The 19,008-nt window shown below is 54.8% G+C and overlaps 1 protein-coding gene across 2 annotated transcripts; it reads left to right on the forward strand.

Annotated features, from left to right (window-relative positions):
- Window positions 1-238: 238 nt before the first annotated feature.
- On the forward strand, window positions 239-18,990 carry Pick1 (protein interacting with PRKCA 1). Of its 2 annotated transcripts, none has more exons than XM_052748342.1 (13): window positions 239-627; window positions 909-1,012; window positions 2,025-2,136; window positions 8,247-8,375; window positions 9,808-9,874; window positions 10,994-11,083; window positions 14,282-14,335; window positions 14,693-14,755; window positions 15,430-15,563; window positions 15,861-15,953; window positions 16,835-16,885; window positions 17,694-17,838; window positions 18,246-18,990. In XM_052748342.1, the coding sequence occupies exons 2-13, from the start codon at window positions 972-974 to the stop codon at window positions 18,515-18,517; spliced, it is 1,251 nt and encodes a 416-aa protein (XP_052604302.1). In that variant the 5' UTR covers window positions 239-627; window positions 909-971; the 3' UTR covers window positions 18,518-18,990. The 2 variants fall into 2 exon arrangements, with proteins under 2 accessions (XP_052604302.1, XP_052604301.1); XM_052748341.1 differs by having other exon boundaries at window positions 243-778.
- The last annotated feature ends 18 nt before the right edge of the window (window positions 18,991-19,008 follow it).

Below are 19,008 nucleotides of genomic sequence, written 5' to 3' on the forward strand. Positions count from 1 at the left end.
ACTGAATATACCTCTTGTGGCTCCGAGTTTAGCGCAGATGTTAAAAGGACCCCAGACTGGCGGTAGGGGTTTCAGGACCAAGACCTGGATCTTATATCAACTGTAAGCATCTCTGAACAAAGTTACTCCCTCTCTCAGGTACTTAATTTCTTTCTTTGTGAGACTGAGATCTTGCGGGAACCTTCCAGCCCAGACGCTCTGTAGTAGAGGAAACACAGGCTTTCCTCAGGAAGCGGCACTGAAAACGTGAAAGCGAAGATCTGGAGGTTTGCAGTTCACTGAACTTCGCCCGGCCCCAGGATGCTTCCGTTGCCCTAGCAACCGCCAGGCTGGAGTGGTCCCCAGACTGCAGCTAAGGAAGCCGGGAAGAGCCCTGCCCTCCCCAAGATGGCTGCACGGCCTATGGCGGGGCCCGGGGCCGCCACCATGTCTAGACCTTTCCTTCCTTTCCCGTTTTCTCACACGAACAGCGAACTTCCACCAGCACTTGTTCTTTTTCCTGGTTCAGAGCGGAGAGAGAAGGGTTGCCTTCAGGGATTGGGGCAAACACCCAGAGGGAGAGGCGGGACTTCCGCGCCCCACCGGAAGTGACGCGACAGTCGCGGTCGCCGCCAGGTGGAACGGCAGGTGGGTTCAGGTGCCAGCCTGGCCCAGGCCCGGCTGTGGGACCGACTCTCTCGGTGAGCGACCGAAGCGGCTCCCAAGGGTCTGGAGAACCCTGGGGCGGACTCTGGAATCCGAGCCCCTCGCCCTGGCCTGGGGTCCTCCCCTGTACCAAGTAAGAGTCACCTGCCCCAGTCCCGAGGGGAGGGCTGGAGCCCGCTGTCCCGGATAGCGGAGGGTGGGAGCTTGGGGCTGACATCTGGGCACTTCAGTTCCCTGGAGCCCCGCCTTCTTTTCTCCCCCAGACCCAGTTCCCCATTCCCCTCCCGAGCTGGGCAGTTAGCCTGTCGGCCCCAACTCTCGGAACCATGTTTGCTGACTTGGACTATGACATCGAGGAGGATAAATTGTGAGTGTTTCCCCACCCCCCCCCCCAAGACCTGGGAGCTGAGGACCCAGGTCCCTCGTGTCCTTGGGTGTCTTAGCTCCACGCATTTCTACTTCTCAGTGTGTGGAAGCAGAAATGGATTCGAACATTCTAGTAGTTCATCACTTGTTGGGGGCGGGGGGGGGGCGGGATGCTTGTGACAGGCTAACAGGTAATCACGATTCAGGCCATGACATGATCCAGCCACAGCACAGCAGGTGGAGAGGTCCTGCTGGGGTGGTCTGGGAAGGTGTTCCAAAGGTGGCCACAGAGCCAGCTTGCAAGGGCTGCCCAGGGATATCACAGACCTTCCTCCCCAGCATAGATGATCAGTAAGGTAGACTTTGAAAAATTAGATTTGTCTGACCTTTACAAAGTACTCCCAGAGTGAGGAGTAGATGTCATGGCCTTGTGTGTCGTTAGTCCTTAGTAAGGGGTGAGCAGCCGTTGGTTGTGTTAGCAAATCAGTCTTCAGTAACCAGGTTGACACCTGAGCCTGTTCACCACAAGACACACCTAAGCTCATTGATGGTGAATGCTGCCCGCCGCCGGGTGGTAACTGAGCTGTGTCGTTGGAAGATGTCTGGGGGATAGTTGACTACCTTTATTCTAAAGGGAAGGTGGCTATAATGTCCTGCATGTGCCTGAGAAGGGGCCAAGGATGGAGCCTGGCTGAATCTTTGAGTTGGTTTCCTTGGAGTTGCCTGCTCTGGACTAGAATGGGGTCCATGCACATTTCTTGTAAGGTCTCTGACCAGGGAACCTCATTTCATGTTGGGGGTGAAGGAAACAGAAGCAGAGGAAGTGCCTGCCCTGAGTCCCAGAGCAGATTATGGCAGCTCTGGGCTTCGAGCCTGCAGCTGCGTGACTCTTGAGCGTGTTCTGGTACCGATGCTCTTTCTGGCTCAGGAAGGAAGAGGCTACTTAGTGTGGCCTTCTCCTTCCAGGTGTCCTTTCTCCAGATTCACCTCCACCTGCTTCTCTTTCCCCACAGAGGAATCCCCACTGTGCCTGGGAAGGTCACCCTGCAGAAGGATGCTCAGAACTTGATTGGGATCAGCATTGGGGGAGGGGCCCAGTACTGCCCCTGTCTCTACATTGTCCAGGTATGAGGCATGCTTTGGAGGGGGGGCAGGGGCCTGAGTGGAGTGAGTCCCCTCCCTTCTTGGGTATGACAGAAGGAGGTTCGTTTTTCCACTCTGGAAGAACTAGCTCCGGGCTGGGGGACAGCTCAGTCGCTAGAATGCTTGCTTGCTGTGCAAGTTTGAGTAGCAGAGTCCAGTCCCAAGCGTCTGAGTAAAACACTGATGTGACAGTGTGCTCTTGTCACCATAGTGTGTGCGAGGTGGAGACAGGTGGATCCCTGGGCTTCACTGGCCAACTAGTGTAACCTAAAAGTGAGTTCCAGGCCACAGAGAGACACTGAGTCCCCCCAAAAAAGTGGTTGATGCCTGAATAATGAAAGCAAAGAGTGTCTGACCACCACACACCTGCGTGTGTAAACACACACACAGGGACAAAGGTCTGTCTTGTTTCTTTAAAACTTTACCATTATTGGTATTTGGGTTTTGATGTGTGTGTGTGAGTATGGGTGCCCTCAAGTCATGGCGAACATATAGAGGGGCACTACTGTGAGATCCCAAGTTGGAAATCAGGCCATCAGGCTTGTGTAGCAAGCAGTCTACCTGCTGAGGCATCTCACCAGCCTTCCGTGTTTCTGAGGTCTGTTCTTAGCCAGACTGGCCACCGCTCTAAGTGGGGCTGCCCTGTTCCCTTTTCCACCTGCTCTCCGCTACAGCTTGTCCTGATCTGGCTGTCTGGCGGGCTCTTGGCCTTACACCATGTGTGTTGGACTAAGTTAGTGCTGGTCTGTGTCTAGCGTGTAACAGACATTCAGGAAAGGTCTCTAATGAATCTGCTCGCCGACTGAAGTAGGAAGGCTATGAAATAGTAATGTCCTTGCTGGACGAGGCAGCATACACCTGTGATCCCTGCACTTGGGAGGTGGAGGCAGGGAAGATCAGTGATTCTGAGTCATGCTCAGCTGCACGGTGAATGAGTTTGAGGCCAGTGTGGGCTACCTGAGGCCTTCTCAGCAAAAACAAAAGGAGGTAGTAGCCCAAGATTCACATGAATGTCCCCAATTACCAGTGAGTTTCTTATCCACTCTGGGTCTCAGTTTTCTGATCTGGAAAGTGGGGGTTTAAAATATGTAACCCAGGTTTGGTTCCCAGCACCTGTATCAGGCAGTTCACAAAACACCTATAACTCAAGTTCCATGGGATCTGATGCTGCCTCCAGTCCCTTCATGCATATGGTGCACATACATTCACACACATCACGTGACATTTTTAAAATTAAATAAATGTACTGGGCTCCATGAGACCCTGTTTCAAAAGAAACAAAACCAAGTACATTAATGAAATAAAGAATGCAGGCACACATGTCTTTGAGTTCTTGTGAAAGTGAAGCCGAATGGCAGTGCCCAGGGCCAGGCCCTTAGGCAGCTCCACTGAGTCACAGCTACTCTGGTCTCTGACAGCTGTGCCTGTCTTCCTGCCCCAGCTTCCATGCTGGTGTTGGAGGGCAGCTTCATGGTTCTGCTGAGGAGACTGTCCTGGTGATGGGTCCACTGCGATGCACAGCTGGGGCGGCCGGTCATGAGGCCGCCTCCACCAGGTGCCTGAGCAGTCAGTGACATTTCTGTGGCCTTGGAAGGAAGGATCCAGACTGTAGCCTGTTGGGACACCCAGCAGAGTAGGCCTCAGAGGCAGACGGCCCTGGGTCTCTGGGAGGATCATCTTCTCTGACCTCTACCTTCAAGGGTGATTTGGTCTCTTGTGCCCCAGGAGACTGAAGGAGACCTTTCTGAGGTCCCTCCTGACCATGTGCCTGCTCAGCCTCCAAGCCACTCCCCTTGGCCCCATCTGTTCAGGACCCGAAGGGCATGTGTGTTTGAATGAACTGCATCAGAACATGATGGGATTAGTTTTGTTCACATACAGCAAGTGCACAAGGCCTGTGTCCACCCGCAGTTCCTGCCCTCTCTGTCTCCCTCCTCTTCAGCTACTGCTGCAGATATGACTCCTACTTGCCTTGGTTTTACTATTACGTGTGTGTGTGTGTGTGTAGATGTCCATGCAGAACAAGTGTTAGATCCCTCTGAAGCTAAGTCACAGGCATATGTGAGCTGCTTGCTTGACATGAGGGCTGGGGACTCGGGTCTTCTACAAGAACAGGATACACTGGTATTTTTTTTTTATTTAATTAATTAATTAATTTGGTTTTTCGAGACAGGGTTTCTCTGTGTAGCTTTTGAGCCTTTTCTGGAACTCACTCTGTAGCCCAGGCTGGCCTCGAACTCACAGAGATCCGCCTGGCTCTGCCTCCCGAGTGCTGGGATTAAAGGCGTGCGCCACCACTGCCTGGCCACTATGTCTTTCTTATTGGGACTTTTACTTATGTGTGCCTTATTCTTATCTACCAAGCCTTTGGGGAACTGGTCATTCCTGCGTCTCAGGTGTCAGGGTGACAGCTATAGGCACAGCCTTATTTGTGGCTGTGTTGGGTCCTCAGAAAGCGGCATCATCTGGGCCTCTCTTGTACATGAGAGTCTCATATATTTCGCTTACATACATCCTGCCCTGTTTTCCAGTTGTCACAAATACACATCCCGCAGAACTTACCCACTTACCCCTTCTTAAGGGGCATTAAGATACACTCGCCATGTGGTGCAGCTGTCACCACTCTCCAGTTCAGAACTCTCCATCTTTTAAAACTGACTGGAGATGGCCGTGCTGACTCCCTCTCCTCAGCCCCTGCAGTTCCCATGCTCCTCTCTGTCTGTCTCTGTGGCTTTGACTATTCTAGGGACTCTTGTAAGTAGAACTAGGGATTTATTTTGCTTAGTGTGATGTTAGAGTTCATTGTATGGTAGTTTATTTTTAACTCAAAATGTTGAGTTACGTTTCTGTGTTCTTGCCATGGGTACTGCGTTCTCCAGACTGACCTTTGTCCTTCCAATGTTCTTAGCACTTGTCAATCACTTGTCTGTATATGCAGGTTATTTCTAGATCTCTAGTCCAATGACTCTAGCTTGTAGGAAAATTTGAAATCAAATGTGAGTCTCCCAGCTTTATTCTTCTTTCTCAAGATTACTTTGGCCTTTCGAAGTTCCTTGATATTCTGTATGAATCTTAGTTTTTAGTTTTTCCATCTATAAAAACACCCCTGGGGTGTTGTAGAGAGTTCACTGCGTCTGCAGATTGCTGTGGACAGTACTGCTGTCTTCCGTCACGTCTTCTCATCCACAGATGTGGACCGTTGCTCTCACTCCTGTGTCCAGATACCCAGGGGAACAGCTAGGGGAGGGACTTACCTTGGCTGGGTCACCGGTTTCTGTCCCTCAGTGCAGGGAGCTCGTGGCTGAGCAGGTCACATCAGAGGATCCAGAGAACAGGAGCCTGCCTGTGTGTGTGTACTGTGCAGGCTGCCTTTCCCCTCTCCCCTCTCCCCTCTCCCCTCTCCTCCAGGCTCCAGGCTATGGGATGGTGCAGCCTGCATTCATACACTCCTTAGGTAATCTCTCTGCAAACATCCTCACAGACCCACATAGAGGACATCATGTGACAGCAAGGTGCATTTCTCAGTCCAGTCACTGGATTGTCAAGATCGTGTCGGCTTGACACCCACCTTAAACCACAGCATCCACTCTGGGCCCTGAAAGGTTCATATTCATCTTACATGCCAAATGTATCCAAATGTATTAGCTATCTTTAAAGATCCCCATAGTCTTGTTTTTTTTTTTTTTTAAAAAAAAACACATTTATTTATTTATTAAGTATACAGTGTTCTGTCTGCATGTATCCCTGCACACCAGAAGAGGGCACCAGATTTCATTACGGATGGTTGTGAGCCACCATGTGGTTGCTGGGAATTGAACTCAGGACCTCTGGAAGAGCAGGCAGTGCTCTTAACCTCTGAGCCATCTCTCCAGCCCCCCATAGTCTTTTTTTTGCATGTGTGTCTGTGCATGTGTGCATACATGCCATGACACATGAGTGGAAGGCAGAGGGCAGACTGTAGGAGTTGGCTCTCTTCTTCTATACCAGCCTTGCCCACTGGGATAAGTTTACCACATTATCTGGGGCTCCTCCAGCCTGCACCTCCCAACTTTCCTAAATGTCCTGCGCACACCAGGCTTAGGGACCACATGACTGTGCTGTCACAGCAGCGACCTCACCTCTTTAGTACCCATTTTCTGTGTTGGGCGTAATCATTGCCGTGACAGAATACCTTTCAGAAAACTGAGAGAGAGGAAGCACTCAGTTTGGGTTTGTCGTATTTCGTGGCAGGAGCAGAGCAGCTCCCCTGCTGACGGCCTGAGAGCAGAGAGAGCGCCTGTGCTAGCGGCCTATCTCCTTTCTCTGTGGCTGGTCCTGCCCAGGGTTAGGGCACCTTCCCCACTCCACACTCTTCGTTCTCTCGAGAAACATCTTCGCCGACATATCCAAGAGGTGCTTCACCAATCTGCATCTGCACACGGTGGCGGTCAAGTCCAGCATCGCTTGGGTCTATTATGCCTGCTTCTCTCAGCAGGGTTCCATAGTTCCTGTTGTCTCCTGGTCACTTCTTCTTTTTTTTTTTTTGTTTTGTTTTTGGTTTTTGGAGACAGGGTTTCTCTGTGTAGTTTTGGTGCCTGTCCTGGATCTTGCTCTGTAGCCCAGGCTGGCCTCGAACTCACAGAGATCCGCCTGGCTCTGCCTTCCGAGTGCTGGGATTAAAGGTGTGTTCCAGGGCCGCCCTGGCTTCCTGGCGGCTTATTGTGATACTTGTAACGTGATCTGAAGGTTGATAAATGTTAACCTTAGTTGCTTCGTTTTTCCTTGTAACATTGTAAAACATATTACAAAGTATCCTTTAGACATGGCTTTTTCTTTTAGAAAATTTAGAAACTGAAGGTAACACAGGAGCCAGATATGGTGGCTTGTATCCCTGTTATTATGAGGCTGAGGCAGGAAGTTTGCTAGTTCAAGGCCCATCTGGGCTACAAAGTAAGACCCTACCTAACTCAAAAACAAGCTTAAAGGTACAGAACCACTGCTGGCAAGTTTGATATCTGTAGTTACTCTCCGGTCCAGTCCGTGCTCCTCCATCTGTGTGTGGACCCCATGTCTGTGTGTGGACCCCACGTCTGTGTGTGGACCCCATGTCTGTGTGTGGACCCCATGTCTGTGTGTGTGGACCCCATGTCTGTGTGTGGACCTCATGTCTGTGTGTGGACCCCATGTCTGTGTGCGCCCCCTGCGTCTGTGTGTGGACCCCATGTCTGTGTGTGTGGACCCCATGTCTGTGTATGTGGACCCCATGTCTATGTGTGTGGACCCCACATCTGTGTGTGGACCCCATGTCTATGTGTGTGGACCCCATGTCTATGTGTGTGGACCCCATGTCTGTGTGTGTGGACCCCATGTCTGTGTGCGCCCCCTGCGTCTGTGTGTGGACCCCATGTCTGTGTGTGTGGACCCCATGTCTATGTGTGTGGACCCCACATCTGTGTGTGGACCCCATGTCTGTGTGCGCCCCCTGCGTCTGTGTGTGGACCCCATGTCTATGTGTGTGGACCCCATGTCTATGTATGTGGACCCCACGTCTGTGTGTGGACCCCATGTCTATGTGTGTGGACCCCACGTCTGTGTGTGGACCCCATGTCTGTGTGCGCCCCCTGCGTCTGTGTGTCTCTGTGTGGACCCCATGTCTCTGTGTGTGGCCCCTGCATCTGTGTGTGGACCCCATAGACAGCCGTCTCCTTACTGTTACCAGTAAACGGCTCGTCTTTGACGGAACACCACCTGACGCCGGTGAGCATAAGTCCTGTTGAAGGGTCCGCCTGGGAAAGGGCTCACAGGCATAGGGCCCTTGCTCAGCCAGAGTAGCTATGGAATCGTTAAGAAGTGCTTTGGCTGCCGACAGCATTGTTGGAAAAGCCATGGAAGGTAGTGACTGGAGGAGCAGGCGTGAGGGCCGTGAGGGCCGTGAGGGCCAGTGTGTTTGCTGTATAGAGAACAGTCTGACTGCTGGGACCCACAGCCTGTCTTCTCTCCCCTTCCCAAGAATGGGAGGTTTCCTCTCGTCCTCCCTGGCGCTGCCTGAGTAGAGGGAGGGCCTGCCCAGGTCCCCGGCCCACCTCACTGTCCTCCACTCCTTCACATGACAGGTATTTGACAACACCCCTGCAGCCTTGGACGGCACGGTGGCGGCTGGTGATGAGATCACCGGGGTCAATGGCAGGTCCATCAAAGGGAAAACCAAAGTCGAGGTGGCCAAGATGATCCAGGAGGTGAAGGTGAGACCCTGCCGGAGCAGCTGGGAGCTCGCTCTGCAGTGGGAGGCGGAGCCTGTCAGGTCCCTGCTGAGCTACCCAGGCTGCCAGGGGCCTAGCCGGCTTAGGGGTCACTGTCTGCTTCTTGTATCGCAGTATGAGGGACACATTCGAGTCTCCTGGACCCCTGTAAGCTCCCAGAAGTGCTAAACACTCAGATGAGCTGTGATGTCCCTGGTTAGAGCCCAGAGGCAGCTGGATGCCAACAGTGACCTCCCTGGGTCAGTGAACTCCAGTGACCACAGCTGGGCCATGTTTGCCCTAGAGTTTTGTTGTGGGAACTGCTTCCCAAGTTTCCCGGGGACTTGAGGCTGTGGGGAACCCTAAGCTTAGGCATTTCCAGTCCAGATGTAGCCTGCATCCCTTCCCTCCTGCTAGTTCCCCACCCCAGATGTTCCACTGAGACCCTTGCTCTGTGCAGTGTCCATTCCGTCCGAACAAACACGGCCTTTCTGCTGGTCCCCAGCAGTTCAGCACTGGAGAGCCTTGGGAAAACTAGTGAACGAGCTCCGTGAGGAATGCAAAGCCAGATGATAGGCAGTCCCAGCGTCAAGGGTGGGGTCCAGCTTGTGTAGACTTGGGCCCAGTGCCCGAGACCCCAAACCCCAGCGAGGCCAGTACCTTCCCCTTCCTATGCCATCCTCCAAGGCTCCAGACCAGCCCTACTATCCCATACTTTCAAAAATTTTTTTTTGGATTTATTTTATTTTATGTACATATTGGCTACAGGTATGTATGTACACCACATCGGTACTTGAAAGTCGGAGGGCGTCAGCCCCCGGCGTTGGAGTGACCATGGTTGTGAGCCACCATGTGTGTGCTGAGAACTGAGCCATCTCTTCAGCCCCCACTATCCCCTTCTTGCTTCCACTCAGACACATACCACCCTGGCTTCCTCTGGTCCTGTACCCAGGTCACATTGGCACTAAGTCCTCACGAAGGAGAGGATGACCTCTGTAGTCCCTCCTAGTGCCCCTTCTGACATCAGGCAGACCAAGGAGGGGCTCAGGGCTCAGGGCCATGTCAGTCCCAAGGGAGGCCTTCACACCCTACCCCTAACTGACCGCATTGGTTCACTTCGTCTGTGCTGTGGGTGTGAGTTTTCAGTCCAAGTTAGATGTGAGCAGATTCAGCCCCAGTCTCAAAGGCCTTAGGACTGCAAAGACTAGAGTGACCATGGTGGCCTCCTGTGGTCGGAAACCCTCCCCTGAGCAGTCACTAAAATATGGGACTAAGTGAAAATCCGAGTCACTCAACCTCTCCTGCTGGACTGGAGTCCCCGGAAGTCCTGCTCCTCCCCTGCTGGTTGGTGGTCTAGTGCCAGGTTGCAGAAGGTAGTCTCTGGGGGGCCTGAAGTGCAGCCGCCGCCCTGATTGTGTCTGTGCCGCTCTTGCAGGGGGAGGTGACCATCCATTACAACAAGCTGCAGGCCGACCCGAAGCAGGGCATGTCCCTGGACATCGGTAAGCCAGGCCAGAGCAGCCATGTGCCATGGGCTCTGGCTTTTTCTGTCCAAGCTGATCCAGAAGGCTAGGAGGAGCCAGGTGCTCCCCTTGTAGTATTCACAGGCCCTGGCCCTGCATTCTCACTACCCTGTATCTCACACCTCCCACTCCCAGACCTTGGCCTATGTGTCATGCCTGCTTTTAATCCCTCTCCTCCGAGGCCTCTCCTGCAGTGTACTTCCAGGAAGACTAGGGTGCAAACTGGACCTTAGGGTGTGCTATTTGGCAAGTTGCCTGTGGCTAGAAGGGCAGGACCTTGCTTCTGTAGAAGCCTTGAAACAGCAATAATTAGCTGCCACTTCCTCTGGATCAGCCACATGACCCAGTGTGAGGCAGAGAGGCTTGGCAGTCTCCTGGCAGAACACCCAGATAAACCCATGCTCACCTACCACCCACAGCCCTGGGGGACAGAGGCCAAGGGAAAACGAGCTCCCCGGTGGTTTCTCTGTGTAGTCCTGACTGTCCTGGAGCTTGTTCTGTAGGCCAGCCTGTCCTTGAACTCAGAGATCCCCCTGCCTCTGCCTCCCGAGTGCTGGGATTAAAGGCATGCACCATGCCTAGTCTGACATTCCTACTCTCTTGAGCCCTTTGACTCCAGCCCAGGACCCCTTCTGAGACCTTAGCTGGTATATGCAGTGACCGGCCAGCCAGTGGCAGTCATGATGCCCACTACTATGATGTAATCAGCTTAAGAACCCCCTCCAGAGCCTGGCCGTGGCACAAGCCATCTCACGTGTTGGCTGAAGAAAGAAGGGACAAGGCCCTCTCTGTCTGGCCTGTCAGCCACTGCTTAGCATGGACAAGCTCTGGGCTCTCAGTGACACCAGCGGCAGATAGCGGGTCTCGGTCCTCGTGCCGAGCACTCCGTGTTTACCTGTTTGGCTCCCCCGAATCAGCGCTGAGTAGGACAGGTAGCTCAGGACACACTCTGCGCAGAGCCACGGCTTCCTGACCACTCCACACACCAAACCCTGGGCCATCTCCTCCGCCCGCTGGGACAGCCTGCAGCAGTGACAGGGCTCGGGCCTAGACGGCCTGGTCAGCAGCAGTCTCACGGCCTTTTCTCTCCTGCCCCAGTGTTGAAGAAAGTCAAGCACCGCCTGGTGGAGAACATGAGTTCAGGCACAGCTGATGCCCTGGGCCTAAGCCGGGCCATCCTGTGCAATGGTAAGTTCTCCTTCCGCCAGCTTGGTGGCCAGCTCTCCGTCAAGTTACTGGGTCTGACAGCCCTTCCCTGCCTCAGTGTGGACAGCCAAGTCACACCTCTGGACCCCTGCGGTCCTCCAAGAGCTACTACAACTGCTAGCTGTGGGCTTTAGGTCGCTGTGGGGGTGGGGGTGGGGGCAACACAGACTTGGGAGGGCAGGTGCTCCCTCCCAGCGTGGATGCCTGCACACCCCTCCCTGCACAGCGACACTGTCCTGCCCGGCCTGTCCACCTCAGTCCTGCCCTTGACCAGGAGGTGGCGCTGCCGCCCTTGTCGCCGCTCCCTGTGCTCCGAGGAACCATGTGCAGCAGGCACTCTACACACACTCAGACACACGCACTGGATGTCTCCCCAGGAGGCCGATGGAACCCGTGCTCCTGCCACCGCCAGCCTAGGCTTATAAATAGCAGTGCTATGCATGTACTCGGGGAGGATAAAAATACCCGTATAAACCGTGGGCTCAGCTGGGCACACGGGCTTTATTGGCTGGGAGAGTGGGGGTGGGGCCTGAGCATGTTCCAAATGGGCTACAAAGTGGCGGCTGCTATTTTCAGCCCCGTGGAGCCTATAAATCCTTGTTACTGTAGTCACCATGCATTGAGATGAAATTAGAACGGGCTGTTGTTTCCCCCAACCTTGCAATTTCCCTCGCTGTAAATAGGATTTCTAAAATTGAAGCTGTCATGATGTCCCATGACCCAGCTAAAAACAACTGTGCCTGCTGGCCACGTGCTCATGCTCCAGGGAGCCAGGACCTGGAGGCCGGGGGCCACCACAGCCTCCCGAAGACCTCTGCGGTGTCCACCCTCCCCCCACTCTCCCACTCAAGGCCTTTCCCACAGCCAGCTTTCCTGTCCAGAGAAAAGCTTCTGTCTGTGCCGTGTCCCTCTCCCCCAGCTCAAAGCCCGACTGAGTAAGCTCCACACCAAGCCAGGAGAGCCGGGGTCTGCTTAGACAGGCATGACTGCATGACTTGAGGCAGTTTGCCTGCCACTCAGCCCTCAGCTTCCTCTGTAGAAGAGGTTAAGTGGTCCCTGCCCACAGGGGCAGGCTGGAGAAGGGCTGGGGTTGTCAGGGGCTTTCAGTGTTCTGGCTCACAGCAGGTGACTCGGTGTGGCTGCAGGTGCTCTCAGGCCTGGTCAGGGCCCAGAAGCCCTCACCCTGTCGTGAGAGGTATGTGTACTTCGTCCCCACAGGTGGGGGACATATCCAGAGGTGGGGAGCCCAAGGAGGCCCATGCTTCCTGCGCTCCCAAGCCTGTGTCTGTAATGCCTTCCACCCCTGCCAGTCAGCCTCCTCCCAGTTCCAGCCTGGCCCCGGACTGAGGTCACTGTTCCCTCACTCCCTCCACCGTCCTGTTCCTCACAGGCTGCTGGCTCAGCACCTCTGCTGGGCTTGGAGCCTAAGGGCAGGACCTGGATCTTAGTTTTACCAGTCACTCCCCAGACCTAGTGTGGTCTTGTGTGCCAACACTTGTTTCTTTCTTTGTTCTTGCGAAGGCAACCCTTCCATGGGGGCGCGCTTACAGTCAGAGGTTCAGTCCATTGTCGTCCTGTCAGGATGCGGCAGCGGGCAGACACGGCGCTGGGGAGGGAGCTGAGAGTTCTACCTCTTTTTATTCTTATTTTTTCATTTAACTTCTTTATTGATTCTTTGGGAGTGTCACATGCACCCCAATTCTGCTCACCTCCATTCCCCCCATATCCTCCCCTTATCCCTGCCACGCCCCCTCCCAAAAGACAATGCAACAAAGTAAGCAAGTGAGCCAACAAGCCCCAAACCCAAACAAAGACATCAGCAACAAACCCTCTTCACTTCTCCTTCCCTGCCTCTCCAGCACCTCTTCATTCGGCCTGGTGGCATTGGGGACCTCGGTGTGTCACACGGTATACTCTTTGTCCCATCAGCTTTACCGGCAAATGCTGATTGCAATGAGTCACTGGTCTGGTTCAGGGCCTCTGGTTTCGGACACACCATCCTCACTGGATCCTCACCAGAACTCCTCTGGGATACCCTGTGGCCGCCTCAAGTCTTGGAGAGCCTGTGGGTATCATGCCACAGGACCAGCCCTTTCATGAGCTCTGTCAGGTCCTAGATGGGGTAGATGCTAGGGTGGGCCAACCCACGGCCCGACTGTGGGCCTGGGTGATGGCCGAGCTGGTGACAGAACTCCTTGAGGATCCACAACACAGTCTACTCACCCCAGATAGGGAGCCCACAACAGACCCAAGTCCAGAGACTTGGGCGGACCAGTGGGTTTTATTGGAGTTGCTCACGGGAGTACGGGGGAGGGGCTGCTCATAGGGCCAGAAATTACTCAGACAGCTGCATCACCAAGGCTCACCCCAGCATGGGTGACAGCTCACAAAGCTGGGAACCTGGAGCTCAGTGCACAGCCTGCAGGCAGCTCCACAGGTGGAGACTGTCCTTTCCAGGGGCCTCGGTTGGTCTAAACCTCTTCCAGGCAGCTCGGCTGGTTTCTGCTTCTCCCAGGCAGAGCTCTGGTCCCTGTCTTCTGCAGCTTGGCTCAGTCTGAGAGCTTTCATTGTCTTCTCTGGCAGTGAGGAGTCGAGTGAATCTGTCAGTTTGAGGGAAAGATAGACACTTAGTTTATACCTGTTTAGCTGTTAGCTGTGATCAGCAAATTCTAGTGTGAGACCTTCCTCTAGCCCTTCCGAATCTCTTCTCCCCATACCCTAGCCCGTCCTGTGCAGTTGTCTCAACCAGCCCTGGCCATGATCAAAAGGCCCTCCTCGACTCTAACTGCTGTGTGGGGAGCCTTGGCTGCTAGCCCAGGGCTTGCCCTCTGGGCCTCTGGGAAGCTACCCTGGGGTCTGGCCTAGGGAAACCCACCCTCATACACTCCTGCTTTGGGAAGAGGCTGTACTGGAATAACCATCAGCCCCTGGATCGCCCCAGGCAATGGTAGGTGGAGCGAGGCTCCTGACAGGGGTCCTGAGCCAGCTCTGCCTGTCTCTTACCTCTCTGGGTTTGCTGGGGAGTTGATGAGTAAACCCTGAGGCCCAAACTCCACCCGAGACCTGTTTTTGGCAGAGGCTAGCCCTCGGGCTACCTTTGCCTCTCAGCTTGGCCTCTGCTGGGCTGGCGTCTCCCTGGCTTGCTGAGGCCACAGCCTCCTCTGTTCTTGACCTCCACAGATGGGTTGGTAAAGCGTCTGGAGGAGCTGGAACGCACTGCCGAGCTGTACAAAGGTAGGTCGGCCGCGAAGTGCCTGCTGCTGCTGGTCTGTCCTGGGGACCCCTGTCCTACAGAGTGTCAGTGGGGCAGGGGAGCTACCTAGAAAGTTTGGGGAACAGTAAATGTAACAGATGCCCCTCCAAATTCCTACACTCCCAGAGAGATCCCCTAGGAGACTGTCATACATAATCCCGGCTGCCTGTCACATGGGATCTGCATAGAGGGCCAACTCAGCCTTCATCCCCAGGCCTTGGGGAAAAGCCTGGGGACCTAATGCCCAGCGAGGACCTCAGGTGGACTGTGAAGCTGGGGGGCCAATGTGATCCCTGATTTCGGTCTCCGTCTTTTGTCACTTGGGTCTCTTCCCACAGGGATGACGGAACACACCAAGAATCTCCTACGGGCCTTTTATGAGCTGTCACAGACGCACAGGGGTAATGGCATCCCCAGATTCATCACGTGACCCTGCAAACCCCTGTCCCTCAGGGCTTAATTACACCGAACAGTGAGGTGTGGCTAGTTCCTCTCTGGGGCCCTTCTCATCCCTATGCCAAGGCCAGTGCCCAGCTCTGACCTCCAACCTCACACCGGGTGGCAGTGATCATGTAGCATCTGGTCCAGCTGACCTTTGGGGGGACGCCACGTACCTCACTGCTACTCACAGTGCAGGCAGCTTCTCTTCATTCTCGTCTCTTCGGGCCCATGTGGGCAGGAAAGACACAACGTTTTGCTGGCCAGGAAAGGAAGCCCCGACAGGAAGTGGGCCCAGAGCTCATGGTGGCAGAGCTGGCATTCAAACCCACGGGTCCAGAATCTCAGCCTGGTGCTCTGCTCTTGCCTAGCATGACCACCTAGATTTTCACTTGGCCTTTTGTCCGGTCACTTGGGGGGACAAAGGCTAGCTCCCCTGGGAGCCTAGGCCCAGAATGAGGATGTAGCTCCTTGGGAGTATGGTGCAGGCCTCTTGAAGATGTACCTCCTTGGGATGTAGACCCTTCGAGCAGACCTTGGCTTTCTGCTCGTCAGGCCCCTGCCCTGCTGCCTAGCAAGCCCCTGGCTTCTCCATTAGGGAGTCAAGCGGGGGCTTCAAGGCAAACTTGTCACGCAGCCTTTGGGGACGTGTTCTCTGTGATTGGGGTGCGGGAGCCGCAGCCAGCAGCAAGTGAGGCATTCGTGAAGTTTGCTGATGCACACCGCAGCATCGAGAAGTTTGGCATTCGGCTACTGAAAACCATCAAACCGGTGGGTCCCTCAGAGTGCAGCATGCCCCACTGGTCAGAGGAGGAGGGACAGCCTAGCACAGGAGGAGTTCTGGGCTGGAGTCAGGTGCCATGCAGACACTAGGTTGGTGTCACCTCTATGGCCGGCCAGCCATGAGTCGCAGTGCCTCCCTGGTCCCTGTTGACCTTAAGACACTGCTGGGTCACTATGTGCCCTTGGCCTGACATAGTCTTCTAACCTTGACACAGTGCCCTTTGGCTGATGCCCAAGTCCACTGGGAAGGATGATACATCTGCCATTTGTCATCCAACCTCTTAGATGCTGACAGACCTGAACACGTACCTCAACAAGGCCATCCCTGATACACGCCTCACCATCAAGAAATACCTGGATGTGAAGTTCGAGTACTTGGTGAGTTGAGTGGTCTGCAGTGCCTGACCAGCTGGGATGAGCCCACCCTGGAGGCCAGCCTAGGCAAGCAGCCGTGCTGTGGCAGGCAGGATGGGGCCAGTCCTCTGTTGAGTCAGGAGTATGGGATTAAAGGGCTGACTAATCAGAAGCAGCCTAGACTGCATTCCCACACCAAGGAGCGCTGAGGTACCAGAGCCTGGTGAGCAGGAGAGTCCTCATTCTCTATCATTTCTGGTCCTTGGGACTTGTCACCTTTAGCAGCAGCTCAGACTAGGTCTGGGATACTTGAAAGGACCTTCGGAGTCCTAAATGATAATCTGATTGTCAAAGAAGCCAGACGATGATCTGTTAAGTATTCAGGTTCCGTGCTGTGCACCTCTCAGAGCCTTGACTAGGCTTGTGCACAGCACGTCTTCAAGGAGCCCCGAGCTGTTTTGCTCCACAAGCAGTACCACCACACGCAGGACCTTTTGGTTTTGGTTTGGGATCTTTACTGTTCTGGAGATAGAACCCCAGGTCTTATGCATGCTAGGCAAGTGCTGCACTACGGAGCCACACCCTCCAATCCCCAGAGCATCTCCTGAGACTTGAATTTGGTCCCTTTTGGATGTCTCCAGCCTTCAGGCCTTTACACCCTCCCAGAGGAGTGCCTCATCGCTCTGCTGCCCCTTTCCTGGGCCTCTGTCCATGTCAGCTTCCAGCCTTTCCCAGGTGGTCCAGGGCTGCTAGGTGGCCTATGGCCACTGCTTTCTTGGTGTGTCCAGGTTCCCAGGTGACCTGAGGGATAGGGAGGCATGACAGGCGGGGCTGGAATCATGAGGATGGGAGTCCAGGAAGTCTGGCTACTGACTTCATGGCCTCACCCATCCCATCCCATACAGTCCTACTGTCTAAAGGTGAAGGAGATGGATGACGAGGAATACAGCTGCATTGTGAGTACCGAAGGGGCCCAGGCTGGTAGCGGGAAGGCTTGGGGTACCCACACTTCCTCTTTAGAAGACCCTGGGTCTGCCAGAGGTATTGGGTGGTGTCAGGCATCCTGGGGTCTTAATTGCTGGAGTTTGGGGCTGTCAGCCCATTCTACCAGCTCCTCTGGCTTGGAGTACCAGCTAGTGTGCCATGAAGTGACTCCTCTAGGCCAGGTGCCCCAAAGTTGTGAGGCTCCTCTAAGAAAAAACTGACTGATTTCACTTCTGAGCTATGCTTTGATTTAAAAAAAACCAGTTGGTGTTTTTTCCTTTTATATGTATATGAGTGTTTACGTGTGTGTGTGTGTGTGTGTGTGTGTGTGTGTGTGTGTGTGTGTGTCCATTCGCATGGCTGGTGCCTGTGGAGGTCAGAAGGGGATGTTGGAACTGAAATTACACAGCTGTGAGCGATCCTGTGGGGCTGGGAACTGAACCCAGGTCTCTGCAAGAACAGTGAGTGTTCTTAACCGCTGAGACGCTCTCCACGCCTGGTTGTTGTGGGTTGTTGTTGTTGTTTCTAATTTGTGATTTGTTTGCAGTCAGGGTCCCTCTTTTAACCAGCATTCATTTATTTCATGTGAGCTGTATTCGTGTTTCTGTGGTTGATTTTTCTCCCTCCAAAGTTACTGCTTTGAGCTTCTGTCCGTCACTGGCGTCTGGAAGCCCATTGTGGTACAGCTGTGAGCTGGGCCAGCCCTGCAGCCTTCCAGCCCCATCTGTCCCCGGGAGGCCCAGGTCCACCCAAGAGCGCTGACAAGCTTGCCTGCCCCAGGCTCTAGGGGAACCCCTATACCGCGTGAGCACAGGCAACTACGAGTACCGCCTGATCCTGCGCTGCCGCCAGGAGGCTCGGGCCCGCTTCTCCCAGATGCGCAAGGATGTGCTAGAGAAGATGGAGCTGCTGGACCAGAAGCACGGTGAGGGGCTCTGGAGGCCCGTGCCCTCCCTGACTCGGTCCTTTCCTGGCACTTCGCCCCAGGGTGGGTGCTCTTCTCTCCCTAGATCAGAGATGAGGCCTAGAGAGGGTAGTCTCCCCGAGGCCTCAGGACCAGGCCCTGGTGGAGTCCACTCAGAACCTGGCTGGGTTGGGGCCAGGGTTTGGGCCCAGGAACACTCACTCAGGCAGCCTTCTCTGTTTCCTGAGCTAGGGGTTTGGAGGACTAGGTGGTCAACTAGGCAGGGCCAGGAAGCCTTTGGCTGTACCACCCTTCCTGAGGCCTGGGGCCCAGGAAGTGTCCCAGCAGGAAGAACAGGCCAGCTCCAGGTCTTCCCTAAGAGGAGGCAGCTGTAGCCACTGGGCCTGTCTGCTCACCTCCTGCCCCAGTCCAGGACATCGTGTTCCAGCTGCAGCGCTTCGTGTCGACCATGTCCAAGTACTACAATGACTGCTACGCGGTGCTACGGGACGCCGATGTCTTCCCCATTGAGGTGGACCTGGCACACACCACTCTAGCCTACGGCCCTAACCAGAGTGGCTTCACTGATGGAGAAGATGAGGACGAGGATGAGGAGGACGGGGCAGCTAGGGAAGTGTCCAAGAATGCACGTGGGGCCACTGGGCCCATGGACAAGGGCGGAAGCTGGTGTGACTCCTGAGTGCCCCCTCAAGTGGACCTGGGGGGCAGGGCAGTGGGAGGACCGCAGCGGGAGCGGGGCGGGGCCACTGTAGGACAGCGAAGGCATGTGGTGGCGCATAAAGGCCTGCTGGCTCGCGGCGCCTGCCTCCCTGCTCCTCTGTCCTCGCACAGTGAACACAGGCTGCAGCCTGGGACCTGGACTCTGGCCCCCATCCTTCCCTCCCACCTCCCAGCTGGAGGGAGAGCTGGGCCTTGGACAGAAAAGAGGAGGGGCTGGAGCAGGCAGAGCGCAGGACCTGTCCCCGTGAGTACCTCGGTGGTGCCAAGCCTGCAGGGAACGGGAGCTGGGTGGACATCCGAGGCTGGGGCCAGCGTACCAGGCTGGCCCTGAGTCCGTGTGCACACCTCGGCAGCCTATATTTATTTGTTCCTGACTTAGCCTCAAGGGCTGGATGCTGGGCCTGTATTGAATAAACAGAAACCCAGACAGAACGGATGGGCTCCTTGCAA

Source organism: Peromyscus californicus, unplaced genomic scaffold (assembly GCF_007827085.1).
Source record: "Peromyscus californicus insignis strain IS unplaced genomic scaffold, ASM782708v3 Scaffold_20__1_contigs__length_68692818, whole genome shotgun sequence".
NCBI lineage: Eukaryota > Metazoa > Chordata > Mammalia > Rodentia > Cricetidae > Peromyscus > Peromyscus californicus.

Bases quoted from the DNA above. Each gene is read 5' to 3' on its own strand.
- Pick1 (XM_052748342.1), top strand. From the start codon at position 972: ATGTTTGCTGACTTGGACTATGACATCGAGGAGGATAAATT. The intron at 14,756-15,429 runs GTAATGGCATCC...CTTGTCACGCAG, and splicing joins GCTGTCACAGACGCACAGGG to CCTTTGGGGACGTGTTCTCT. The intron at 15,564-15,860 runs GTGGGTCCCTCA...CCAACCTCTTAG, and splicing joins TACTGAAAACCATCAAACCG to ATGCTGACAGACCTGAACAC.